The 27,507-nt window shown below is 47.9% G+C and overlaps 1 protein-coding gene and 1 long non-coding RNA gene across 4 annotated transcripts; both read left to right on the forward strand.

Moving 5' to 3' along the window:
- Positions 1–506: 506 nt before the first annotated feature.
- Positions 507–6,201, forward strand: PNMA8A (PNMA family member 8A). 3 transcript variants are annotated; one of them, XR_002724565.2, is made up of 4 exons: positions 507–691; positions 914–2,291; positions 3,376–3,528; positions 6,167–6,201. XR_002724565.2 is itself a non-coding variant. In XM_023182629.2 (3 exons), the coding sequence occupies exons 2-3, from the start codon at positions 995–997 to the stop codon at positions 3,390–3,392; spliced, it is 1,314 nt and encodes a 437-aa protein (XP_023038397.2). In that variant the 5' UTR covers positions 507–770; positions 914–994; the 3' UTR covers positions 3,393–5,319. The 3 variants fall into 3 exon arrangements, 2 of the variants coding, with proteins under 2 accessions (XP_023038397.2, XP_023038396.2); XM_023182629.2 differs by lacking the exon at positions 6,167–6,201 and having other exon boundaries at positions 507–770; positions 3,376–5,319; XM_023182628.2 differs by lacking the exon at positions 6,167–6,201 and having other exon boundaries at positions 3,376–5,319.
- A 4-nt stretch (positions 6,202–6,205) lies between these two features.
- On the forward strand, positions 6,206–25,779 carry LOC111520126. Its single transcript, XR_002724566.2, has 3 exons — positions 6,206–6,267; positions 8,406–8,584; positions 25,672–25,779. It is a non-coding gene; the product is annotated as an uncharacterized LOC111520126 (long non-coding RNA).
- Positions 25,780–27,507: the final 1,728 nt, after the last annotated feature.

The following is a 27,507-nucleotide window of genomic DNA, read 5'->3' on the forward strand; positions in this document are numbered from 1 at the left end:
CTAGAAGTTTCTGGAAATTCCTGGAAGAACTCAGGAGCTTGTAGCAGAGAAGGCTACAAGCCCAACAGGAGCTGTGGCTTTGTCTTTTTATAGGAACCCAAGACGATTAAAGCCTCGTTTTCCTCCTTCCTTGATTTCTAGTGTCTCCCAAGAGTTGCGTTGGGTGAATCCAACAGTGGAGCAGAGGATAATAGAGTCAGTGGGTGCACCCACGGGATGTTAGCGCTTCTCAGCGACCTAATCCCCGTTCCCGAGTCCCAGTTGGGTGGAAAGAGTGGGCCTCCACGGAGGTGCCACCGGAGTGTATCCAGACGCCCTTGCTCTGCAACCTGAAAAGTACACTCTTGCACCCGGCTCCCTAGGCCTAATTGCAGCGCCGGCGCGCAGGCAGGGCTGAGGGGTAGCAACCCACGCCCGGTTGCCATGGAGACGTCGGCACCTGCGCAGCCCAAGACCCCGGAGCGGCGGTGCCGGAGCCAGTGCGCAGGCGCGTGCTGCGACGCCAACCTTGGCTCCGTGCAGCTAACTGGATCGAGGCTGGAGGTCGCGTGACCCGCCCGGGCCGGAGTGGGGGCGGACGGCGCCTTCCTGGCCCTTTCTGCCTCTAGCAGCGGCGCTGGGGTAGTGGGAGCCCGCGACTGGGAAACAGCTGCATCCCGGCTGCCCTTCCTTGGCCTGGCTGGGCTGTCAAGTAAGTCCCGGCCGGGCAGGCGGAGCGTCAGGCCCGGGGGAGGGACCGAGAGCCTTTTGCTGCAGATTCTGGGACCTGTGTGAGCACCGGGGTCTGGGTTGGGGTGGAGGGTGTTGGGAAAGCGCGAGGCCTCCTGCAGGCCAGCCGCGGAGGGGGCAGCTAGGATCTGTGAGCTTGGCCATCTTTCTGGAAACCTGACCTCGCTCCCTTTTCACCTTGCAGGATTACTGTTTTTGGGGACCACTGCAGCCCACGTCCACCTAATAGACTCTTTACTACACGTAGTAGGGTCAAAGCCGCTAAATGTCCAAGACCATGGCGATGAACCTTCTGGAGGATTGGTGCAGGGGAATGGAAGTGGACATCCACAGGTCCTTATTGGTCACAGGCATTCCAGAGGACTGTGGCCAAGCAGAAATTGAGGAGACCCTGAATGGGGTCCTTTCCCCACTGGGCCCATACCGCGTGCTCAACAAGATATTTGTGAGGGAAGAGAATGTTAAAGCTGCCCTCATTGAGGTTGGTGAAGGTGTGAATCTGAGCACCATCCCCCGTGAATTCCCAGGAAGGGGTGGTGTCTGGAGAGTGGTCTGTAGAGACCCTACCCAGGATGCTGAGTTTTTAAAAAACCTGAATGAATTCCTGGATGCCGAGGGGCGCACCTGGGAGGATGTGGTCCGCCTGCTGCAGCTCAACCACCCCACACTGTCCCAGAACCAGCATCATCCGCCAGAGAACTGGGCAGAAGCTTTGGGGGTGCTTCTGGGAGCGGTGGTACAGATCATCTTCTGTATGGATGCCGAGATCCGCAGCCGGGAGGAAGCCAGGGCCCACGAGGCCGCTGAGTTCGAGGAGATGGCAGCCTGGGCTTTAGCAGCAGGGAGGAAGGTCAAGAAAGAACCGGGGCTTGCAGCAGAGGTGGGTTCTGCCTTAAAGACGGAGAACCCCAACAACTGGAATGCCACGGAAGACCAGCATGACCCTCCCAAACCTTTGGCTCGCAAGGCTGGAGCTAAGACTCGCTCCAGGAGAAAGAAGCAGAAGAAGAACCCCAAGCAGGAAGCAGTGCCCTGGAAAAAACCCAAAGGCATCAATTCCAACAGCACAGCCAACTTGGAGGATCCTGAGGCGGGTGATGCTGAAGACATGGCAATCTCAGAGCCTATCAAGGGCAGCAGAAAGCCCTGTGTGAAGCAGGAGGAGTTGGCTTTGAAGAAGCCCATGGCGAAATGTGCCTGGAAGGGTCCCAGAGAGCCACCTCAGGATGCCCAGGCAGAAGCCGAGAGCCCAGGAGGCGCCTCTGAGTCAGACCAAGATGGTGGCCATGAAAGCCCACCAAAGAAGAAGGCCATGGCCTGGGTCTCCGCCAAGAACCCCATGAGGAAGAAGAAGAAGGTGAGCCTGGGCCCTGTCTCTTACGTCTTGGTCGACTCAGAAGATGGCAGGAAGAAGCCGGTGATGCCAAAGAAAGGGCCGGGCTCAATAAGGGAGGCATCAGTTCAGAAGGCCCCTCCAGGCCAGCAGCCTGCCGAGGCAACAGCCTCAACTTCTAGGGATCTGAAGGCCAAGCCAGAAGGCTCTCCTCGGCGTGCCACCAATGGTGAGAATGACAGCAGAAGTGACTGGGCTCATGCCAGCAAGTGGATGAGGCAGGACTAGCAGGAGTGGCAGGTGGGGGCAGAGGAACCTGAGGAGGTGGTGGGTCAAGCGGGTGATGAGGAGGACCCTGGAGCATGGCAGGAGGTGGATGACACACCAGTTGAGGAGGGTAAGAGCCCAGACTGCCCTCCCAGGAGCCCTTGAAGGCCGATGCTGGGGACATCTGGTGGGCAGGAGATGACAGAGCAAACCCACTGACCGGTGGTTTATCAATGAGTGTCACTGTGGTCGTTTGCCACTCCATCTGACCCGTCTTCCTTGATGAGAATTTAATGGTTTAGGCCCAGGCTTGGTGGCTTACGCCTGTAATCCCAGCACTTTGGGAAGCCGAGACAGGCAGATCGCTTGAGGTCAGGAGTTGAAGACCAGCCTGGCCAACACGGTGAAACCCCGTCTCTACTAAAAATACAAAAAATTAGCTGGGCGTGGTGGCATACGCCTGTAATCCCAGCTACTCAGGAGGCTGAGGCAGGAGAATCTCGAACCCGGGAGGCAGAGGTTGCAGTGAGCCTAGATTGTGCTACTGCCCTCCAGTCTGGGTGACAGAGTGAGACTCTGCCTCCAAAAAAGAAAAAAGAAGAATTTAATGATTTGGGAGGCCAACGTGGGCAGATCACCTGGGGTCAGAAGTTCGAGACTAGCCTGGCCAACATGGTGAAACCCCATCTCTACTGAAAATACAAACATTAGCTGGGCATGGTGGTGGGCACCTGTAATTCCAGCTGCTGGGGAGGCCGAGGCGTGAGAATTGCTCGAACCTGGGAGGTGGAGGTTGCAGGGAGCCAAGATCACACTACTGCACCCCAGCCTGGGCGATAGAGTGAGACCCTGTCCCCCCCCAAAAAAAAAAAAAATCCTTTGGAGTTATGGTGTTTGCAGGGTATGTGGCTTTAAGGGTGGAATTTTCTAGAGGCCTGGCTGGGGAATAGAAATGTTCAGGGACCCAGAAGTTTCTTGGAAGTAATGCATTTCCTAATGACACCTCTCTGCTTCCCTTCTTGAGCTGTTCTCTCATTTATTTGCAGAATCCAGAAAGGTTTGATCTGGGGGACCACCCGTACTGAGGAGTTGAAAGAACAAGGAAGAAGTTTCAAGTCTACCAAGTTTTCTCTTGTCACTGAATAAAATAAGACTTTGGACTCTCTTAGGGACCCTGTTGATAGAGATCTGGCTCTGAGGTAAACAATAGGTGAGGTCTTGGGTGGGAGGGGGTTGGGGAAGGGAGGTGGACCTCTATGCCCTTTTCTCTACCAGGCCTGCCATTTCACCACCTCTTCTATTCACCTTCCCTTCAGAGTCAGGAGAGTTGGTAAGAGGATTGGGAAAGTTCTAGAACATTTATTCCCCTTTATGCATGAGCAGGGTCAGTGTTACACTCATCCATGTTCAGCCTTTCTCCCCCACGCCTCGCTCCCTCCTCGGAATGGTCAGCGACCTCTGCAGGCCCTGGCGTTTGGAAGAGCTGGGTGGCCCTGCCGTGTTCTCCCTCCCGCCTTTCTCTCGTGTAACCAGCGGGTAAGTTAAGCCAAACCTGCAAACCTGGCTTCATTGCCCCTTCAGTCTCCAGCTTCCATCCTCCAGTTATCTAGCCAGGAGGTCCCAAGAGTTAGTTTTAGGGAAAAAGAATGTCTGCCTAGACCTCAAAGTCTTTGAGTTTTAGAGTCTGTTAGTAAAATGGCACTTTGATTCCCATTTGGGATGAGCCCTCTCAGGAATCCTGTGGGGAAGTGGGGTGATTGTAGGGAAGGATGCAGGCATTCGTAGGTCCCCAGCTGTAATTCCATCCATCTACCAAACTGTCACTATCTTTGCACCAAACTGTCACCATCTTTGTAGCAGAAGGTCACTACTCACGTTACATATAAGTAAGAGGGGAAAAAATATTTTAAAACTTGGCTGTTGGCTGGGCGTGGTGGCTCACGCCTGTAATCCCAGCACTTTGGGAGGCCGAGGCGGGTGGATCATGAGGTCAGGAGTTTGAGACCAGCCTGACCAACATGGTGAAACCCCATGTCTACTGAAAATACAAAAATTAGCCGGGCGTGGTGGCGCGCGCCTGTAATCCCAGCTACTCAGGAGGCTGAGGCAGAAGAATTGTTTGAATCCGGGAGGCGGAGGTTGCAGTGAGCCGAGATTGCGCCACAGCACTCCAGCCTGGCGGCAGAGTGAGACTCTGTCTCAAAAAAACAAACGAACAAACAAAAAGAAAAGCCAGGTCAGGAGATCAGAGATCGAGGCTGTTAATGTCTGCCCTTTGAATTTAGACACACTATATTAGACCAGACCACCACGTGTCATTATTTGTGTGTGTGTGTGTGTGTGTGTGTGTGTGTTTGCGTGCCCATGTGTAGGGTAGAGGGCAGGGTTCCTGAGGTAATGGTTTCCAGACTGTATCCTAGATGTCCACAAAGATGTAATCTGAATCTGTTTTTTTCACGTGTTTAAAAAACTCAAAAGTGACTACTCAGATATGTTGGAAACTAGTCACATTGAAGACTATCAGAATATTACCTTGTGTTTATAGGTTAACTTGTTTTTGTACACATCTTGAGTTAGTTATTTCTGGCATCTCTTTGCTTAAAGTTGAGTTTCTTGTAAATGCGACTGATGGGCGAGGTTAGAAGTGGAAGAAATTCAGTCCTGTGCATGTCCTATAATCTGACGCCCTGAAAGCAATTTTCCTTTCGTCATTCACATGCTCTTGTTCTGCCGTGCTGCTTCAGTTGTATGGTAGCAAGTAAATGTGTTAACATGGTGAACAGTAGTAATATTCTATCATAGAGTATTAGCCCTTGCAAGTTTTCAGGGCATCTTTTCCGACTTCAGTTTTTGTGCTAAAGAATGTGAACAGTAGGCCGGGCGTGGTGGCTCAAGCCTGTGATCCCAGCACTTTGGGAGGCCGAGACAGGCGGATCACGAGGTCAGGAGATTGAGACCATCCTGGCTAAAATGGTGAAACCCCGTCTCTACTAAAAAATACAAAAAACTAGCCGGGCGAGGTGGCGGGCGTCTGTAGTCCCAGCTACTCCGGAGGCTGAGGCAGGAGAATGGCGTAAACCCGGGAGGCGGAGCTTGCAGTGAGCTGAGATCTGGCCACTGCACTCCAGCCCGAGCGACAGAGCGAGACTCCGTCTCAAAGAAAAAAAAAAAAAAAAAAAAAAGAATGTGAACAGTTGTTAGATGTTCTTAGTGATTCAACTTTAAAACACATTTCTCGTGGTGATTCATTTCAACATCCTGAATGAGTCTGACTGAAAAATACAAGAGAAAAGAGAGCAGCTACTCAGATGTGTGCATCGAGGTTCTCCTGGGGTGTGTGCCAGACGAAACCCAGGGGCGAACTGCACTCTTGAAGAGACCAAAGCCTGCAACTGTCCAACTTCTAATTTCAAAACGGGTCCATTACGGCTTCATTGTGTTAACAGGCTGACGCCATGATTAGTAAATGTAAACGTGTATGTATAAAATAAAGTTTAGCAAATTGTGTCCTGTTAAGTTTTACTCTTTTGTAGGTGGGGATTGCATGGACTATTAAATTTGAGGAAAGGGTTCCCCCTCCAAACAGTGCCCCCAGCCAGACGTGACTGGTTATCAGATATGGGTTCAAGCTTTGAGAATTGTTAATGATCCATGAGAGGAGAAGCCGTTTGTCCTCTTTGCGAATGGCTTTCCACCGATGTGGAAGGACGTCCCACAGATCTTGGGGTTTCTAGAATAGGTATTTGGTGATGCAAATTATCTCAAAGTGCCAGTTTATATTTTTATAAACAGCTGCAAGATGAAAACCTTTCCCTCCCTTCCTGTTCCCTCACACAGAAGCCAAGAGTTCAGTGGCACGATCTCAGCTCACTGCAACCTCTACCTCCTGGGCTCAAGTGATCTGCCCACCTCAGCCTCCCAAACTGCTGGAATTACAGGTGTGAGCTACTGCGCCAGGCCAGAAGCTGAGGTCTTTTAGCTAAAAATTTAGTTTTCTTCTGGCTCTCCCTTGCCCCTCTCCAAGAACTCCTGAACCAGGGTGGCCACTACATCAGTTGCTTGGAATCTGTTCAAGGTACCATTTCATGTTCCCAGCTGCTGATTCAGGATCTCTTGGGGGTTGTACCTGGGAATCTCCATCTTAAACAGTTTCTCCTGAGAATTCTGTTTTTGTTTTTGTTTTTTGTTTTTTTTTTTTAATTGAGATGGAGTCTAGCTCTTGCCAGGCTGGAGTATAATGGCATGATCTCGGCTCACTGCAACCTCTGCCTCCCAGGTTCAAGCGATTCTCCTGCCTCAGCCTCCTGAGTAGCTGGGACTACAGGCATGTGCCACCACACCCAGCTAATATTTTTGTATTTTTTTTTTAGTAGAGATGGGGTTTCACCGTGTTGGCCAGGATGGTCTCGGTCTGTCAACCTTGTGATCCGCCTGCCTCGGCCTTCCAAAGTGTTGGGATTACAGGTGTGAGCCACCACACCCAGCCAAGAATTCTGTTAATAATACAGGTTGGAGAGCTTCAGGTGGAATAATTCAGGCTTGGGGAAAGGGAAGTGTCCTTCGGGGTCCAGGTTGAGGTTTTGTGAAAGTGAATGGAGATTGTGAGGAAAGATGCGAAAGAGATCAAAAGGGAAGCTGGGATTTTGGGACAGGTTGCTCGTTAGGAACTGCTGTATACTCAGAAGCATCTGGATGAAGGTTTATTTATTGGGTGCCCCCACACCCCACAATGGGAAAAGCCCTGTTTGGCCAAGATATGTAAGTACCTCCCACAGTAATAGTCACTCACTGGTTACACCCAGGCTGTCAGTAAAGTATGACAGGCCTACGTGCCCTAAAAATGGGGGAATCCAAGGTTGGGGCACATGAAAGCTGTCTTCAGGGGAACCTCATCGCCCCGGGTGGAGGTGTTCTGTTCAGGGGTGTGTCTGGGGAGAGGCTGGCCTGGAGTATTTGCAGGGAGATGGAGAGCTGTGGATGCAACCAGCAGGGCTCGAGAGCAAAGTGTCCTGGTCGCCCATGCTGTCATTCAAGCTAGGTTCATTGAGAATCTGCTGTATGACAGCCAGGAGCAAGACCAAGTGCTGGTCTGGAACCTGACGTTCAAGTGAGGACAGACCTTATGTAGATACAGGCGGAGGGGCCGGAGAGCTCTGCCATGAAAAATAAAGCAGGAAGAGAGGCAGGCAAGGTGAGTGTGCAGGAGCGGCTGGCTGTCGCCTACAGCGGTTGGGGGAGCCTCTCTGGGAACTCGATGTCTGAACAGACCTGAAGCGGGTGAGGGGTGAGACAAGCAGTTGGCCAAGGACAGCCTCCTGGGCAGAGGGAGCAGTCATCATGGAGGGAGACTCTGATCTGTTTGAGAAAGTGAGTAAGGCCAGGCACGGTGGCTAATGCCTGTAATCCTAGTACTTTGGGAGGCCAAGGTGTGCAGATCACCTGAGTTCAGGAGTTCACGACCAGCCTGGCCCACATGGTAAAACCCCATCTCTACTAAAAATACAAAATAATTAGCCAGATGTGATGGTGTGTGTCTGTGGTCCCAGCTACTTGGGAGGCTGAGGCTGGAGAATCGCTTGAACCCGAGAGGTTGAGACTGCAGCGAGCTGAGATTGCACTCCACTGCACTCCAGCCTGGGCGACAGAGTAAGACTCTGTCTCCAAGAAAAAAAAAAAAACAAAAAACAAAAACAATAAATAAGAAAGCAAGGAGGAGGTGAGGAGCAGAGGCCGGGGGCTTTGCAGGCTGGTGTGCAAGGCCCCACAGGTGCAGCCAGGATGTATTCTGGCTTTAATTTGAGAGATGGGAGCTGTGGGAGGGTGTTGAGCACAGCGTCATGATCCTACGTAGGTTGGTTCCAGTCTCCCTCTGGAAGCCTGGTGGGGAACAGACTGCAGAGGGGGAGGTGGCAGCTGGGAGCCTAGTGGGGAGGTGACTGTGGCTGGACCTGGGAGGCCCTGGAGTCCCCAGAAAAAGCTGCCCATTTGGGGTTAGTAGAGCTGCCAAGGTGAAAGACCTGGTTTGTGTTGATTTACTTATTCATTTATTCCTTTTTTTTACATTTTCATTTTTTAGGTAAAATAAAACATTTACATACAGTGAAATGGACAGATCTTAAGTGAACGGTCTGATGAGTTTGGACATAGACAGGCACCTGTGTAACCCACCCCTGCAACAAGATACAGAACAATATCATCATCCTAGAAAGCCTCCCTGTGCCCCTTTCCAGTCGGTCCCTGCCCCAGCTCTCAGAGGTGAGCCCTGTAATCACTTTTCCAGCCAAAGCTCAGTGTGTCTGTCCCAGGACTGCATATCAGTGGAGTCATACAGCGTATGGTTTTTTTGGTGTCTGGCTTCTTTTCCTCAGCATAGTGGTTTTTGTTTGTTTGTTTGCTTTGTTTTTGTTTTTGTTTTTTAGGGAGTTTCGTTCTTTTTGCCCAGGCTGTAGTGCAATGGCCCGATCTCAGCTCACTGCAACCTCTGCCTCCCGGGTTCAAGTGATTCTCCTGCCCCAGCCTCCCGAGTAGCTGGGATTACAGGCGCCTGCCACCATGTCTGGCTAATTTTGTAGTTTTAGTAGAGACAGGGTTTCTCCATGTTGGCCAGGCTGGTCTCGAACTCCTGATCTCAGGTGATCCACCCACCTCAGCCTCCCAAAGTGCTGGGATTACAGGCATGAGTCACCACGCCCCAGCCTTTTTTTTTTTTTGAGACGGCATCTCGCTCTGTTGCCCAGGCTGGAGGGCAATGGCACAGTCTCAGCTCACTGCAACCTCCGCCTGTCAGATTCAAGAGATTCTCCTGCCTCAGCCTCCCAAGTAGCTGGGACTACAGGTGTGCACCGCCACGCCTGGATAATTTTGTATTTTTAGTAGAGATGGGATTTCACCATGTTAGCCAGGGTGGTCTCGATCTCCTGACCTTGTGATCTGCCTGCCTCGGCCTCCCAAAGTGCTGGGATTACAGGTGTGAGCCACCGCACCCGGCCAGCATAGTGCTTTTGAGATTCATGCGTGTTTGAGTAGTATTTTCAATTATTTAAAAACAAAATGTTTTTAAGAGTCAGGCTCTTGCTCCGTCACGCAGGCTGGAGTGCAATTGTGTGGTCACAGCTCGCTGCAGCCTCAAACTCCTGGGCTTAAACAATCTTCCTGAGTAGCTAGGACTACAGATGTGCACCACCATGCCCAGCTAACTTTTTTTGGAGGGGGTAGAGATGAGTTCTCACTATGTTGCCCAGGCTGGTCTTGAATGCCTGGTCTCAAACAATCCTCCTGCCTCAGTCTTTTGAAATGCTGGGATTACAGGCATGAGCCACTGTGCCCTGCCATGACCCATATATTTTTTAATTTACTTTTTTTTTTTTTTTGAGATGGAGTCGCCCTGTGGCCCAGGCTGGAGTGGTGCAGTCTCAGCTCACTGCAAGCTCCGCCTCCTGGGTTCACACCATTCTCCTGCCTCAGCCTCCTGAGTAGCTGGGACTACAGGCACCTGCCACCACGCCTGGCTAATGGTTTTTTTCTTTTTTTTTTTTTTTTGTATTTTTAGTAGAGACGGGGTTTCACTGTGTTAGCCAGGATGGTCTCGATCTCCTGACCTCGTGATCTGCCTTGCCTAGGCCTCCCAAAGTGCTGGGATTACAGGTGTGGGCCACTGCCCCCAGCCAATGTACTTTTTTTTTTTTTTTTTTTTTTTTTGCGAGACGGAGTCTCGCTCTGTTCCCCAGGCTGGAGTGCAGTGGCCGGATCTCAGCTCACTGCAAGCTCTGCCTCCCGGGTTTACGCCATTCTCCTGCCTCAGCCTCCCGAGTAGCTGGGACTACAGGCGCCCGCCACCTCGCCCGGCTAGTTTTTTGTATTTTTTTTTTTTAGTAGAGACGGGGTTTCACAGTGTTAGCCAGGATGGTCTCGATCTCCTGACCTCGTGATCCGCCCGTCTCGGCCTCCCAAAGTGCTGGGATTACAGGCTTGAGCCACCGCGCCCGGCCGCCAATGTACTTCTTAATATTTTCTCACATTAAAAAATAAAACATCGCAGACTTTCTTTTTTTTTTTTGAGACAGGGTCTCTCGCTCTGTCACCCAGGCTGAAGTGCAGTGGCGCAATCTTGGTTCACGGCAGCCTTGAATTTCCAGGCTCAAGCCATCCTCTCATGTCAGCCACCCTGCATGTAGCTGGGACTACAGGTGCAAACTGCCATGCCCAGCTAATTTTTGTATTTTTTGGTAGGAACAGGGTTTTGCCATGTTGCCCAGGCTGACTGCAGACTTTTAAAAGCACCCAAATGCATTATTCAAGCAACATTAGCCACTGTGGTCAGATTAACGATAATGCAATAATTTTTTCAGTTCATCTCTGTTTTTAGATTTGCACTTTTTGTGATGGTATCAACAATTAAGAGGATTAGGGGACTGTGCTGGTCTGTGCTGAAGTTCATCACAGGCAGGGCACGTCTGCGCCTTTAAAATTGTTCCCAGGTGTCCTGGTTCTAAATAGCACATCTGTCCCACTTAATTAAACTCAGGCGTGACTCTTGCAAACCCCTTGGGTCCTGGCTCTTGTTCAGGCCTGATGGCCACATAATAGCAAGAGAATGTGTGGCAGGTCTCAGCTTGGCAACATGACATGGGGCATCATCTGAGTGCTCAGGGTAAGATTTGGTGTTTCTCTCCCAGCACTTTGGGAGGCCGAGGTGGGTGGATCACGAGGTCAGGAGATTGAGACCATCCTGGCCAACACAGTGAAACCCCGTCTCTACTAAAAAAAAATACCAAACATTAGCTGGGCATTGTGGCAGGCTCCTGTAATCGCAGCTACCTCGGAGGCTGAGTCTGGAGAATCACTGGAACCTGGAGGCGGAGGTTGTGGTGAGCCGCGATCACGCCACTGCACTTGAGCCTGGGTGACAAAGTGAGACTCTGTCTCAAAAAAAAAAAAAGTTAGATATACCCTTATCATACGACCCAGCCATTCCACTCCTTAGTAGTTACCTAAGATAAATGAACATATATATCCACCAAAGATGTGTACACAGATGTTCATAATAGCATACTTATTCATAATAGCCTAAATCTGGAAGCAGTCCAAATGTTGTACCACATTTTATATATCCGTTCATTGGTTGACGCATGTTTGGGTTGCCTCCACTTTTTGACTATTTTGAATAATACTACCATGAACATGGGTGTACCAGTTTTTGTGTGGGCATAGATTTCTCTTGTATATAAGTAGGAGTGGTACTGCGGTAGGAGGTGGGGCTCGTCTCTAGAGGCAGGGCTTAGACACCGGACCAAATTAACAGGTCTGGGGTGGAAGCAGCTTTCTAGAAGTGAGGGCCACCACAGTACCATGCCAGTTTACCATTGCCATGGTAACACCTGGAAGTTACTGCCCCTTTCCATGGCAATGCTCTTGACAACCCTGAAGTTGCCACCTTTTTCCTGGAAATTTCTGCAGAAACCACCCCTTAATTTGCATATAATTAAACGTGTGTATAAATATGACAGCAGCACTGCCTCTGAGCTGCTCCTCTGGGCACACTGCCTATCGGGTAGCCCTGCTTTGCAAGGGGCAGTCCCTCTGCTGTGGCCGTGCACCGCGGCCTCAAGAAAAGTTGCTACCACCACCAGCTTGCCCTTGAATTATTTCAAGGGTGAAGCCAAGAACCCTCCTGGACTAAGCCTCAATTTGGGGGCTTGCCCATCCTGCATCAGCGCAACCCTTCAGTGGACCCTTACCGAACAATAAACAGGAATGCAGTACTGATACAATATCGATGTGGCCGGGTGCCGTGGCTCAAGCCTGTAATCCCAGCACTTTGGGAGGTCGAGGTGGGTAGATCATCTGAGGTCAGGAGTTTGAGACCAGCCTGGCCAACATGGTGAAACCCCCTCTCTACAAAAAATACAAAAAGTATCCAGGCATGATGGCAGGTGCCTGTAATCCCAGCTACTGGGGAGGCTGAGGGAGGAGAATCGTTTGAACCCAGGAGGCGGAGGTTGCAGTGAGCCAGGATCGCACCATTGCACTCTAGCCTGGGTGATAGAGTGAGACTCCATCTCAAAAAAAAAGTAGGCAGTAAAAGAAAGAGTTCCAGACTAACAGAGTCCAGTTCAAATATGCAACTCCACATTCCTTCATAATCTCCAGGCAGAAGCTAATTCTCTGGTTTTATCAGTGCTCACCACCACGTAATTCTAGATGTACTAACCATAAAACAAGGAGGCCTCTGTGTGCAGTTAATACCTCTTGTTTTCTATGTAAGTTTACCAAGCCAAATAGGGCAGAGCCTACACTATATAAAGGCACAATTCAGAGACCACATGAAACAGCCACCACTGAATCTGCGTACTAATATAAATGATCTACAGACATTATTGATCTTTGGGATTGGGAATATATGCCACAAATTAAGCTCCAAAACCAAAACAAACAAACAAACAAAAAAACCCACCAATATTGATGGATCTCAAAGGCTTTATGCTAAGGGGAAGAAGCCAGGAGCAGAAGATGCCCACATACTGTATGATTTCATTTTTAAGAAGTTCTAGCATAGGAAAAACTAATTCATGATGGCAAAAAATAGAACAGCGGTTGTCTCAGTAAGAAGGACTTTGAGAAGGAACTTTTTGGAGTGGTGGAAGGTTCTGTGTCTGGGTTGGTGGTTGCGTAGGTGTCAAAATGAATTTCTGTCAAAAATCATCAAATTGTACATGTATTTTAAATGTGTGCATTTCGCTGCATGCAAATTATACTTGAATGGAAACTATTTTTAAAAAGTAACTGGGGGCCAAGCACAGTGGCTAAAGCCTGTAATCCCAGCACTTTGGGAGGCTGAGATGGGCGGATCACGAGGTCAGGAGATCTAGACCATCCTGGCTGACACAGTGAAACCCCGTCTCTACTAAAAAATACAAAAAAAACTAGCCGGGCGAGGTGGCGGGCACCTGTAGTCCCAGCTACCCGGGAGGCTGAGGTAGGAGAGTGACGTAAACCTGGGAGGCGGAGCTTGCAGTGAGCTAAGATCCGGCCACTGCACTCCAGCCTGGGCCATACAGCCAGACTCCCTGTCAAAAACACAAACAAAAAAAAAGGAACTGGGCCGGGTATAATGGTTCATGCCTATAATCCCAGCACTTATGGAGGCCGAGGTGGGAGGATTGCTTGAGCCCAGGAGTTCAAGATCAGCCTGGTCAACATGGTGAGACCCCCATCTCTTTTAAAAAAATAATAATAAAATGGCGGGGCATGGTGGCTCACGCCTGTAATCCCGGCACTTTGGGAGGCCAAGGCAGGCAGTTCACCTGAGGTCAGGAGTTCAAGACCAGCCTGGCCAACATGGTGAAACCCCGTCTCTACTAAAAATAGAAAAATTAGTCAGGCATGGTGACGCACACCTGTAATGCTAGCTACTCGGGAGGCTGAGGCAGGAAAATGGTTTAAACCCGGGAGGCAGAGGTTGCAGTGAGCTGAGATGGCACCATTAATTAATTAATTAATTAAAAAGCAAGGGGGTGGCTATTTTATTTTCATCTTTACAGTCCTGTGCACTGAGCCAAAGCCATAGCAATGCTGCACACCAAAGCCAGTCACCAATGGGCCCAGTTTAACACTTCCTGTGTGTGATTATAGATCTTGTAATAAGTGTGCTCCTGCCCTCCCTGTGTGTCTCATTTACACTTCTGATGAGCACGCTGTGGTGTAAGACTGTTTGCAGCGTAGCATGGCTCTGTGTTTAAAATTCAGGCCCCACACATTCGTTCTCATAAAATTGAACCTTTGATTCACGTCTCTAGCATGAATCTAGATATTACACTGAGCTCAAGGTCTGGGGCTGACTTTTAGGGGCCGCGTGGTCCAGAGGGAGGGCGCAACAAGCCACCGCAGCGGAGCCATTGGAGAAGGTTTTCCTGTTGCATCCCGTGACCCTGACATTTATGAGGGAAAGTGTTCAACTCTTAGGGAATGTTGGTGATGCCAGGTGACCCAAGTTTTTCATCCTTGACTTACAAGCATCTGGGTTGGTTTCACCAAACCACATCCTGATATTATAAAGCAAATTACTGCATTTAAAATCATGGTGGCACGCATCTGTAATCCCAGCTACTAGGGAGTCTAAGGTGGGAGGCTCGCTTGAGCCCAGGAGTTCAAGGTTACAGTCAGCTAGGATCCTGCCACTGCACTCTAGCCTAGGCGGCAGAATGAGACCCTGTCTCAAACAAACAAACAAACAAACAAAATCGACTACCCTCTGTTAATGGCCAGAATATTCCGGAAAATGAAAATTCATGTCAGCGGATTTGCCCTACTGATAGATCAAGGAATGGATTGTGAGGATGCGATGTCACTGTAGTTTACTTGTGTTGAGGAACTAGGCCAACAAAATGGTGGGACAGAATCATGAATCCAGAAATAGAGCTTTATACATCTGAGAATTTAGACTATGACCAGCCATGGTGCTATTTATTCTAAATCAGCAGGAGAGAAAAGAGATTTTCTAAACTTAGCTAATGCTCTGAAAACTGGCTAGCCATTGGACAGAACAAAAAGAATAAAGTTGGTTTCCCTAGCTCCTTCTTTGAGTCCTCAAATACCTTCCAGATGAATCAAAGATGTAAATGTGAAAAATGAAATCAATAAACATTTAAATAAAAATAGGAACGAGTTTACTTATAATTTTGGAAGCAGAAGAATTTTTGTATTTTGGAGACAGGGTCTTGCTGTGTTGCCCAGGCTGGAGTGCAGTGGCATGATCATGGCTCACTGCAGCCTCGACCTCCTGGACTCAAGTGATCCTCCTACCTCAGCCTCCCTAGTAGCTGGGAGTACAGGCACACACAACCATACTGAGTTAACTTTTTTTTCTTGAGATGGAGTTTCGCTCTTGTTGCCCAGGCTGTAGGGCAGTGACCCAATCTCGGTTCATCACAACCTCTGTCTCCCAGGTTCAAGCTGTTCTCCTACCTCAGCCTCCCAAGTAGCTGGGATTACAGGCATGTACCACCATGCCCGGCTAAGTTTTGTATTTTTAATAGAGACAGGGTTTCTCCATGTTGCTCAGGCTGGTCTCAAACTCCCAACCTCAGTGATCCGCCCGCCTCGGCCTCCCAAAGTGCTGGGATTACAGGCGTGAGCCACCGCGCCGGGCCTCCAACCAAATCTCTTTTTATTGTCTCTAGAGAGTTTCATCTTCCTATGGTTGTAGCACAATCTGTTTAACCAGCTCCATACTGATAGAGGCTAGAAACCCTTAGATGGTTTTCATTTTTCACTCTTACACTCACTCACTGTCAATGTTTCTCAAACATGCACCATAGCATACATCCAAGAGCATATCGTTAGAGAAAACTGCTAGTAGCAGGATGCCAGGGATCAAAATCAAAAGTCATTTAAAATATTTCACAGCTGGCCGCGCGCGGTGGCTCACGCCTGTAATCCCAGCACTTTGGGAGGCTGAGGTGGGTGGATCACGAGGTCAGGAGATCAAGACCATCCTGACCAACACGGTGAAACCCTGTCTGTACTAAAAATATAAAAAATTAGCCAGACGTGATAGTGGGCGCCTGTAGTCCCAGCTACTCGGGAGACTGAGGCAGGAGAATGGCATGAACCTGGGAGGCGGAGCTTGCAGTGAGCCAAGATCATGCCAGTGCATTCCAACCAGGTGACAGAGCAAGACTCTGTCTCAAAAAAAAAAAAAAAAAAAAAAAAAAAATTCACTGCTACTGCCAAATTGCCCATAAACCAGTTCACATTCCCAGTAATAGTGCGTGAGATTGTCTCACCACACCCTCATCAGAACAGTTTTTGTTGTTGTTGTTTCTGAGACGGAGTCTTGCTCTGTTGCCCAGGCTGGAGTGCAGTGGTGCGATCTTGGCTCACTGCAAGCTCCGCCTCCTGGGTTCATGCCATTGTCCTGCCTCAGCCTCCAGAGTGGTTGGGATTACAGGTATGTGCCACTAAGCCCAGCTAATTTTTGTATTTTTTAGTAGAGATGGGGTTTCACTATGTCGGCCAGGCTGGTGTCGAACTCTTGACCTCGTGATCCGCCCACCTCCAGCTCCCAAAGCGCGGGGATTACAGGCCTGAGCCACTGCACCCGGCCTGGAACAGGGTTTTATACAAAGCTTAGAACTTTTGCCAGCAATGTGGAAAATGGTATCACATGACTGTTTTCTAGACTATCAACTCCATTGCACTCATCTATATGTCCATCCTTATTTCATGCTTGGTGGGTGTTTGGTTAGTTTTTTGTTTGTTTGTTTTAGAGACAGGGTCTCGCTCTGTCACCCACACCTGTAATCCCAGCTCTTTGGGATGCTGAGGCAGGTGGATCACTTGAGCCCAGGAGCTCGAAACCAGCCTGAGCAACATAGTGAGATCCTATCTCTACAAAAAATAAAAATTGCACCGGGCGTGGTGGCTCAAGCCTGTAATCCCAGCACTTTGGGAGGCCGAGACGGGTGGATCACAAGGTCAGGAGATCAAGACCATCCTGGCTAACATGGTGAAACCCCGTCTCTACTAAAAAATACAAAAAACTAGCTGGGTGAGGTGGCAGGCGCCTGTAGTCCCAGCTACTCGGGAGGCTGAGGCAGGAGAATGGCATAAACCCGGGAGGCGGAGGCGGAGCTTGCAGTGAGCTGAGATCCGGCCACTGCACTCCAGCCTGGGCCACAGAGCGAGACTCCGTCTCAAAAAAAAAAAAAAGAAAGAAAGAAGGAAGGAGGGAGGTGGGGAGGAAGGGAAGGGAGGATAGAGAAAAAGAGGGAGGAAAGAATTAAAGAAGAGAGAAAGAAAGAACGAGAGGGAAGGGGAGGGCAGGAGAGGGGAGGGGAAGGGGAAGGGAGATTTAGGCCGAGCACATGCCTGTATTTCCAGCTACTTAGGGGGCTGAAATGGGAGAATTGCTTGAGCCCAGGAGTCTGAAGCTGCAGTAAGATATGATCATACCACTGCGCTCCAGACAGAGCAACAGACAGAGACCCTGCCAGAGAGAGAGAGAGAGAGAGAGAGACAGAGACAGAGACAGAGAGAAAGAAGAGAAATATTATTTTACGAAGTGAAAAGTACCAAGGTGCACTGGGGCACATATGATCACCCTTTTATCAATGAAAAACATTATATTATTATATATGGTAGTATATGTATCAATCTTTTTCCTTTTTATGGAAGGAAAAACAACAAATGGAAAACAGGTTGCCTCTGAGGTGGGGAACTGAGGGGAATGGAGGGAAGGACTGTATTATGTCCCCAGCTGTAACTCTCATACTTGGTAACACATTCTATTTTAGAATGCTGATGTGGACAGGAGAAATAGTAGGTCATTCTTTAGTTTCTTTATACTTCTTTACATTAAAGCAACAACATTATACTTAAACACAAAATTTAAAAAGTTACATTACCCCAAACTACATTCACCTATATTGCTAAATTAACCCGATTTTTCTGCAGTTCTTGGAAGCGTTTCTTGCCATTTCTGGACAAATATTTGCACGTTATACAAAGCGTCCTTGTTTGGGAAGGTGGATTGCTGCCTGTGCTGGTTTGTTTGAAATTTTTTTCTGCCACAGGCACATCTGTGACTGAAAAACTCTACCATTGATTTTTGCAAAATGCATGCCTTGTCACGCTCAGGTCCAATGACAAGTAAACTTCAGGCATGGCTGCTTTGGAAAAGCTCCAATCCCTGCATAATAGTTCTAGAAAAACAAGTGAATGTAGCCGGGCGCAGTGGCTCATGCCTATAATCCCAGCACTTTCGGAGACTGAGGCGGGTGGATCACCTTAGGTCAGGAGCTGGAGACCAGCCTGGCCAACATGGTGAAACCCCATCTCTACAAAAAATACAAAAATCAGCTGGGCGTGATGTCATGTGCCTTTAATGCCAGCTACTCGGGAGGCTGAGGCAGGAGAATCACTTGAACCCAGGGGGCGGAGGTTGCAGTGACCAGAGACACGCCACCGGGCAACAGAACGAGACTCAGTCTCAAAAAAAAAAAAAAAAAAAAAAAAAAAACCGCACACAACAAAAAATAAGCAAATGTGTAAGAGGTAAGGCTGTGGTCTTGTGCTATGGTGGATGAGTGCTGGGTGAATGTGAACAATTATTGATTATTTTATTTTATTTACTATTTTTTGAGATGGAGTCTTGCTCTGTCGCCCAGGCTGGAGTGCAGAGGCATGATCTCAGCTCACTGCAACCTCTGCCTCCTGGGTTCAAGTGATTCTCGTGCCTCAGCCTCCCGGGTAGCTGGGATTACAGGCATGTGCCACCACGCCCAGCCAATTTTTTTGTATTTTTAGTGGAGACAGGGTTTCCGTGTTGCCCGGGTTGGTCTCGAACTCCTGACCTCAGGTGATCTACCCTCCGGCCTCCCAAAGTGCTGGGATTACAGGTGTGAGCCACCGTGCCTAGCCTAGTCATTTAACTGTAAAAGTAAAACATCCTGCCTCCTCTTTGTCCAGCTTCTGGAGTTTGACATATAAACGCAAGATGAGGGGCTAAAAAATTGTTACCATATGAAAGTAACCCAGAAACTTTGAAAGGCACAGAGGGGCAGGAGTATGCCCTATCAGGCACTAAAATGCATTAAGAATCTATAATATTTCTGACAGTTTGGCGTCTCTAAATATGAGATTTTCAGTGTTGATGAAGGCAGCGTTACAGGCCAGCAGATGAGACAAGGATCAAGTGGCCAAACATTTCTTTGGAGTGTGTTGGACTATTCCAACGTTCCTTTCATTGAGATAAATTCCAGATGGATGAAAGACGTAAGTGCAAAGCATGACGATATCAAGAGCCTCCCCTGTATATGGTGACTGAATCTATGTTCTTAGAAGCAGGGAGAATATTTTTCTTTTTTTCTTTTTTTTTTTTTGAGACGGAGTCTTGCTCTCTCTCCCAGTCTGGAGTGCAGTGGCGCCATCTCGGCTCACTGCAAGCTCCGCCTCCTGGGTTCACGCCATTCTCCTGCCTCAGCCTCCTGAGTAGCTGGGACTACAGGCACCCACCACCACGCCCAGCTAATTTTTTATATTTTTTAGTGGAGACGGGGTTTCACCGTGTTAGCCAGGATGGTCTCTATCTCCTGACCTCATGATCCACCCGCCTCGCCTCCCAAAGTGTTGGGATTACAGGCATGAGCCACCACACCCGGCCGGAGAGTATTTTTCTAGGCAGAAAAATATATCTCAGAAGCTATGAAGGACAAGTGTCATGCATTTGAAGTTTGTTTGTTTAATTGAGACAGTCTGGCTCTGTTGCCCAGGCTGGAGTGCAGGGGCATGATCTCAGCTCACTGCAACCTCCACCTCCTGGGTTCAAGCGATTCTCCTGCCTCAGCCTCCTGAGTAGCTGGAAGTACAGACACCGGCCATCATGCCCAGCTAATTTTTGTATTTTTAGTAGAGACGGGTTTTGTCATGTTGCTCAGGCTGGTCTTGAACTTCTGACCTCAGGTGATCCACCCGCTTCGGCCTCCCAAAGTGCTGGGATTACAGGTGTGAGCCACTGTGCCCAGCCATGCATTTAAAGTTTAAAGTTTGTATGTGACCAAAAAAACAGAAAGTTAAAAAAGAAAACACAAAAAACCGTGAATGTGTGTATTTGAACTCATTCCATTCATGTGGTTTTATCCATTTTCAAAAATTTTAAATTTTTGTTTTTTTGTTTGTTTTGTTTTTGAGACAAGGTCTCACATTGTAACCCAGGTTGGAGTGCTGTGGCATTATCTCGATTCACTGCAACCTCCGCCTCCCAGGCTCAAGCAATCCTCCTACCTCAGCCTCCCAAGTAGCTGGGACCATAAGCATGTGCCACCACGCCCAGCCAATTTTTTTTTTTTTTTTTTTTTTTTTTTCCAGTAGAGACAGTGGTCTCACCATTTTGCCCATCCTGGTCTCAAACTCCTGAGCTCAGGCAATCCACCCATCTCAGCCTCCCAAAATGTTAGGATTACAGGCGTGAGCTACTTCACCCAGCCTTACTTACTGTATTTCTTTTTTGGATTTGGTAGGTTGTTCAATGAGTTAGTCTCCCTTTCTTTCCAGCAGTGTCATAGCTCAAGAGACCTAGTAATGGCATTTAGACAGCTACCTGTTCTAATCCTGGTCACACAGATCCAGAAGGAGTCAAAGTGGCCTGGTGGAGGACTTTTTAAAAATATTTCTGAGTGGAATTGCACAACTCTTATTGCTTATCACAAATAAGAAAATCACACGGGAAATACCCTGAACGCAGCACTGTGAAGCCACCTAGAACAGCAAACCCTTGTGTTCAAACTCATTAGACAATCACTTGTTGTTATAAAGCTCTCGGGTCACCACTGCTGGATGAACCCTTGGCAGATGCTCCTGTCAGTTCTTGAAGCCTGAGGAATGGGAACTGTGGCAGCTGCTGGCTTGGACAATCTGACATGCCAGGACGTGCCCAGGCCTGGATCGGTAGACAGGGCTATGAATGGCTTATTCAGGGAGAGACTGGCAAGAGTAAATCAGGTTAAATGCAAGCTTTATACCAGACCCAGAGAAAAAGAAAAATAAAGAAAAAAAAAAAAAGAAAGATTATGGTTATAACCTATAACATGATCTTGGCTTCTAACAAATTTTATTTTTAGGTGGCAGTGGTTTTGTTTTTATTGAATAAAGAGCCACATAAAGATGAAAACAAGGCGGGGTGCGGTGGCTCACACCTATAATGCCAGCACTTTGAGAGGCCGAGGCGGGTGGATCACGAGATCAGGAGATCAAGACCATCCTGGCCAACACAGTGAAACCCCATCTCTACTAAAAAAATACAAAAAATTAGCTGGGTATGGTGGTGGGCGACTGTAGTCCCAGTTACTCAGGAGGCTGAGGCAGTAGCATGGCATGAACCCGGGAAGCAGAGCTTGCAGTGAGCCGAGATTGTGCCACTGCACTCCTGGGCGACAGAGCGAGACTCTGTCTCAAAAAAAAAAAAAAGATGAAAACAAGAAATGACCTACCGTCCCGCTGCCAAAATAGCCCACATAGACATTTTAAAATAAGATATGCAGAGTGTTAGACATTCCAGCTGTACCAAATTAGAAATGGAAAGTGCCCCCTGTCTGCTTCTCCCCAACCTCCCACAAAAGCCAAAAAAGGTTCTCATTTTCCTTCAAAAGAGAAATAATGTTTTTGTATATTCCAGCATAGATCTCTCTATACGGACATATACATGCATGTATATATGCATATATGTGTCTATGGGTGTGTGTATGAATTTGCATGTATGTCTATAATTCTGTATCTAAGTGTATAATGTGTTTGTGTGTATATGTGTGTAAATTTATGTATATGTTTGCTTTTATGTCTATGTAAATATATGTATGTACATATGTATATGTGTATATATCTGTGCATTTATGTGTATATATGGGTGGATATATACATATGTACATAAGTATGTGTGTTGTATTTGTGTATGTGTGTATATATAAATGTATATATGTTTGTGTATATATGTATGAGTGTGTGTATACACATATATGTCAGCTTAAACAAAAGCAATTACAACTATTAAGACTTTATGCCAGGCACGGTGGCTCACGCCTGTAATCCCAGCACTCTGGGAGACCAAGGCAGGTGGATCACTTGAGGTCAGGAGTTTGAGACCAACCTGGTCAACATGGTGAAACCTCATCTCTACTAAAACTACAAAAAATTAGCCAGGTGTGATGGCAGGTACCTGTAATCTCAGCTACTTGGAAGGCTGAAGCAGGAGAATCACTTGACCTGGGAGGCGGAGGTTGCAGTGAGCCAAGATCGTGCCACTGTACATTGGCCTGGGCAACAGAGTGAGACTCCGTTTCAAAAAAAAAAAAAAAAATAGCCTGGTGTGGTGGCTCACCCCTGTAATCCCAGCACTTCGGGAAGCTGAGGTGGGTGGATCACAAGGTCAGGAGATCGAGACCATGGTGAAACCCCGTCTCTACTAAAAATACAAAAAATTAGCCGGGTGCGGTGGCGGGCACCTGTAGTCCCAGCTACTCAGGAGGCTGAGGCAGGAGAAAGGTGTGATCCCGGAAGGCAGAGCTTGCAGTGAGCCGAGATCGCGCCACTGCACTCCAGCCTGGGTGACAGAGCGAGACTCTGTCTCAAAATAAATAAATAAAATTAAAAGAAAAGACTTTGATGTGCTTCACATTTGCTTTTCTTGGAGAGAAGAAAGTCTTTTAAGACGAGTACCAAAACTAGAACAGAAAAGGAAATATAGCTACATATGACTTCATAAGAATACCTTTTGTATGGCAAAAAATAACCACAAAAAACTAAAAGGACACATTTCAATTGGGGAAAATATTTTTTTTAACACTTATATCAAAGGGCCGCGTTATTTCGTTAATAAAATGAATATGCAAATGACTAAGAAAAAGTAATAATTCAATGGAAAAATGGGCCAAGGACTGGAAAGTCAGTTCCTTGAAAAAGATATACTAGCATTCAATAAATCTATGAAGAGATTCTCTCAGTTTTACTAATGTTCAGTAATACAAATTGAAATTTTTTTTTTTTTTTTTTGAGACGGAATCTCGCTCTGTCGCCCAGGCTGGAGTGCAGTGGCGCAATCTCGGCTCACTGCAAGCTCCGCCCCCCGTATTCACACCATTCTCCTGCCTCAGCCTGCCATATAGCAGGGACTACAGGCGCCCGCCACCATGCCTGGCTAATTTTTTTTTTTGTATTTTTAGTAGAGATGGGGTTTCACCATGTTAGCCAGGATGGTCTCGATCTTCTGACCTCGTGATCTGCCCGTCTCGGCCTCCCAAAGTGCTGGGATTACAGGTGTGAGCCACCGTGCCCACCTTTTTTTTTTTTTTTTTTTTTGAGACAGAGTCTTGCTCTGGCACCCAGGCTGGAGTGCAGCTGCATGATCTCGGCTCCCTGCAAGCTGCACTTCCTGGGTTCATGCCATTCTCCTGACTCAGCCTCCCAAGTAGCTGGAACTACAGGCGCCCGCCACCATGCCCAGCTAATTTTTTGTATTTTTAGTAGAGACAGGGTTTCACCGTGCTAGCCAGGATGGTCTCAATCTCCTGACCTCGTGATCTGCCCACCTCGGCCTCCCAAAGTGCTGAAATTACAGGCGTGAGCCACCACGCCCGGCCTGAAATTTTTAAAAGATTATTTTTTCAGTGATCAGATTGGGAAAAAAAAGTTAACAGATGCTGGGTACAGTGGTTCACACCTGTAATCACAACACTTTGGGAGGCCGAGGTGGGAGAATTGCTTGAGCCCAGGAGGTTGAGGCTGCAGCAAGCTGAGATCACACCACTACACTCCAGCCTGGGTGACAGAGGGAGGCTCTGTCTCACACACACACACACAAAAAATACAACAAATTATGAAGTGTCTCAAATTTGCTAATAATTGGGGAAATACAAATTTAAATGAAGATTAGCTGTATTTTTCACTAATCAAATTAAAAACATGACAAATGGATAACACTAAGTGTGGTCATGGCTGTGGGAAAACCATCTGGGGGACTGCTTTTTTCTGTCCCTTCCACCTTGCTGAATGGAGTTCAGACACGATGGCCAGCAGTTAAACAGCTGTCCTGGGCCATTAGGTAGAAGCCACTTGTTGAAAATGCAGAACCACAAAGTAGGATCTGAATCCCTGACCATCATGGAGATGCCCTACCAGCTCTGGATTGCCTGCCTTGTGAATTTTTAATTTTAGAGGCAGAAACACATTTTCCTCTCTCTCTGTTTTTTTTTTTTTTTTTTTCTTTTTGAGACAGAGTCTCACTCTGTCGCCCAGGTTGGAGTGCAGTGGCATGATCCTGGCTCACTGCAACCTCTGACTCCTGGACTCAAGCATTTCTCCTGCCTCAGCCTCCTGAGTAGCTGGGACTACAGGCACCTGCCACCACACCTAGCTAATTTTTGTATTTTTAGTAGAAATGGGGTTTCACCATGTTATCCAGGCTTGTCTCAAACTCCTGACCTCAAGTGATCCACCCACCTTGGCCTCCCAAAGTGCTGGGATTACAGGAGTGAGCCACCACGTCCAGCCCTCTCTTTTTAAAACTGCCCCTTATTTGATGTTTCTGTTACTAATAGCCAAAATGAATTTCATTTTAGCTATTTCATTATATGAAGTTTTTTTTTTTTTTTTTTTTTTAAGACAGAGTCTTGCTCTGTCATCCAGGCTGAAGTGCAGTGGTGTGATCTTGGCTCACTGCAGCCTCTGCCTCCTGGGTTCAAGCAGTTCTGATGCCTCAGCCTCCTAAGTAGCTGGGATTACAGGTGTGCACCCCCACGCCTGGCTAATTTTTGTATTTTTAGTAGACGGGGTTTTGCCATGTTGGCCAGGCTGGTCTCGAACTCCTGGCCTCAAGTGATCTGCTCGCTTTCGCCTCCCAAAGTGCTGGGATTACAGGCATGAGCCACCGCGCTCGGCCTGAAGTATAATGCATATTTAATTGCAGCATTTTTTACCATGTGCAATTATTCTTTTTTAAAAAACAAAATATTAAAAGTTACCTGCCCAGGCACGGTGGCTCATGCCTGTAATCCTAACACTTTGGGTGGCTGAGGCAGGTAGATCACTTGAACTCAGGAGTTTGAGACCACCCTGGGCAACAAAGTGGAACCCCGTCTCTACAAAATATACAAAAATTAGCTGGGTGTGGTGGTGTCACTCTGTCACCAGGCTGGAGAGCAATGGGGCGATGTTGGTTGACTGCAACCTCTGCCTCCCAGGTTCAAGCGATTCTCCTGCCTCAGCCTCCTGAGTAGCTAGGATTACAGGCACGCACCACCACGCCCGGCTAATATTTGTATCTTTAGCAGAGACAGGATTTCACCATGTTGGCCAGGCTGGTCTGGAATTCCTGACCTCAAGTGACCCGTCTGCCTTGGCCTCCCAAAGTGCTGGCATTACAGGCATGAGCCACTGTGTCTGGCCCAGTTCCCCTTTCTTGATTTGTTTGCTTTTTAGCACTTACCAACATCTGACATCCCACAGCACTTCCTGACTTCTTCTTCTTTTTTTTTTTTCTGAGACAGAGTCTTGCTCTGTCACCCAGGCTGGAGTGCAGTGGCACAGTCTCGGCTCACGGCAACCTCCGCCTCCCAGGTTCAAGCAATTCTCCTGCCTCAGCCTCCTGAGTAGCTAGGAATACAGGCGCATGCCACCGTGACCAGCTAATTCTTTGTATTTTAGTAGAGATGGGGTTTCACCATGTTGCCCAGGCTAGTTTGGAACTCCTGCGCTCAGGCGATCTGCCCACCTGGGCCTCCCAAAGTGCTGGGATTACAGGTGTGAGTCACTGTGCCCAGTGATTTCTTTTGTTTATTGTCTTTCTCCCTCTCTAGATTGAAAGTTCCCTGAGGACGGAGGACCCCAGTGTTAACCTGTCTTGTTCATGCTGAATCTCCAGCAGTAACAGTGCCTGGAACATAATAGATGCTCAATAAATATTTGTTGGACAAACGAATACTTTGCCTACACTTTTGAAACTGACCCAATAGTCCCATAGATAGTTTTTTGGATAAACATAGAAATAGACCCTTCTGGTCTTTAAGCTTGAGACTTAATTTGTTTTATCTGCGTTCCTTTCACTTTCAGGCCTCTCAAAAACAAAAAGTATCAAAGAACTGAAACTCACCAGATCATAACATCCAGACAAGGAGATAATGGGCTCATTCATCATGATTGCTTCCCTGTGGCTGCCTAGTTCCTGTTTTCTTACACATTGTTACATTTCTTCCCTGCTATATAAACCCCTGATTTTAGCTGGTCAAGGAGATGGATTTGAGACTGAACCATCTCCTCGCTGGCAGCACCCAATTAAAGAGCCTTCTGCCTTTATTGGCTTTCTGTGCTGTGAGCAACATGACCTAGACCAAACCCCTGGTGTTTTGGTAACATTTTGAAGATAATGATAGCTAATATTGGTCAAACACTTGCTGGGTGTTAGCCACCATCCTAAACACTTGGTGTATCCATGTGGAATATCCTTAGTAAAATGCTGCAGGGATTCAGTTATCACTGATTCACAGATTCAGAAACAGAGGCCCCAGGAGATAAAGAAACTTACGATCTGGGGCCGGGCACGGTGGCTCACGCCTGTAATTCCAGCACTTTGGGAGGCTGAGGTGGGCGGATCACCTGAGGTCGGGAGTTTGAGACCAGCCTGATCAACATGGTGAAACCCCGTCTCTACTAAAATACAAAAAATTAGCCAGGCATGGTGGTGGGTGCCTGTAGTCCCAGTTACTTGGGAGGCTGAGGCAGGAGAATCGCTTGAACCTGGGAGGCAGAGGTTGCAGTCAACCAACATCGCCCCATTGCTCTCCAGCCTGGTGACAGAGTGACACTGTCTCAAAAAAGAAAAAAAAAAGAAAAAGAAAAAAAAGAAATTTGCTGTCTCAAGCTTCTGTCACTGTAACAAATTACCATAAATGGATTGACTTAAGGCAACACAAAGTTTATTGTCTGCCAGTTCTGGAGGTTACAAGTCTGAATGGATCAGCAGGACTATGTTCCTTTGAAGGCTCCAGGGAAGAGTCTGTGTCCTCACCTTTTCCAGCGTACAGGGGCCGCCTGCTTTCTTGGCTTGAGGCCGTTTCTTGCATCACTCCAAACCCAAATGTGCTTCCATTGGCACATTTCCTTCTCTGATTCTGACCCTCTCATCTCCCTCTTTTCTTTTAATATTTTATTTATTTATTTGTGTGTTTATTTATTTAGACAGAGTCTTGCTGTGTCACCCAGGGCAATCTTGGCTCACTGCAATCTCCACCTCCCAAGTTCAGGCGATTCTCCTGCCTCAGCCTACTGAGTAACTGGTATTGTAGGCACCTGCCACCACGCCTGGCTAATTTTTGTATTTTTAGTAGAGATGGGGTTCCGCCATGTTGCCCAGCCTGGTCTTGAACTCCTGAGCTCAGGCAATCCACCCACCTCAGCCTCCCAAACTGCTGAGATTATAGGTGTGAGCCAAGGCAACCGGCCCTTTTTCATTTTTTGAGGCAGGGTCTTGCTCTGTTGCCTAGGCTGGAGTGCAGTGGCATGATCTCGGCTCACTGCAACCTCGACCTCCTGGGTTCACGCAGTCTTCCCACCTCAGCTCTGGAGTAGCTGGGACTACAGGCATGCACCATCAAGCCTGGCTAATTTCTTAAAAAAAAATTTTTTTGGGCTGGGTG

The sequence above is a fragment of the Piliocolobus tephrosceles genome, chromosome 21 (assembly GCF_002776525.5).
Source record: "Piliocolobus tephrosceles isolate RC106 chromosome 21, ASM277652v3, whole genome shotgun sequence".
Taxonomy (NCBI): Eukaryota; Metazoa; Chordata; class Mammalia; order Primates; family Cercopithecidae; genus Piliocolobus; species Piliocolobus tephrosceles.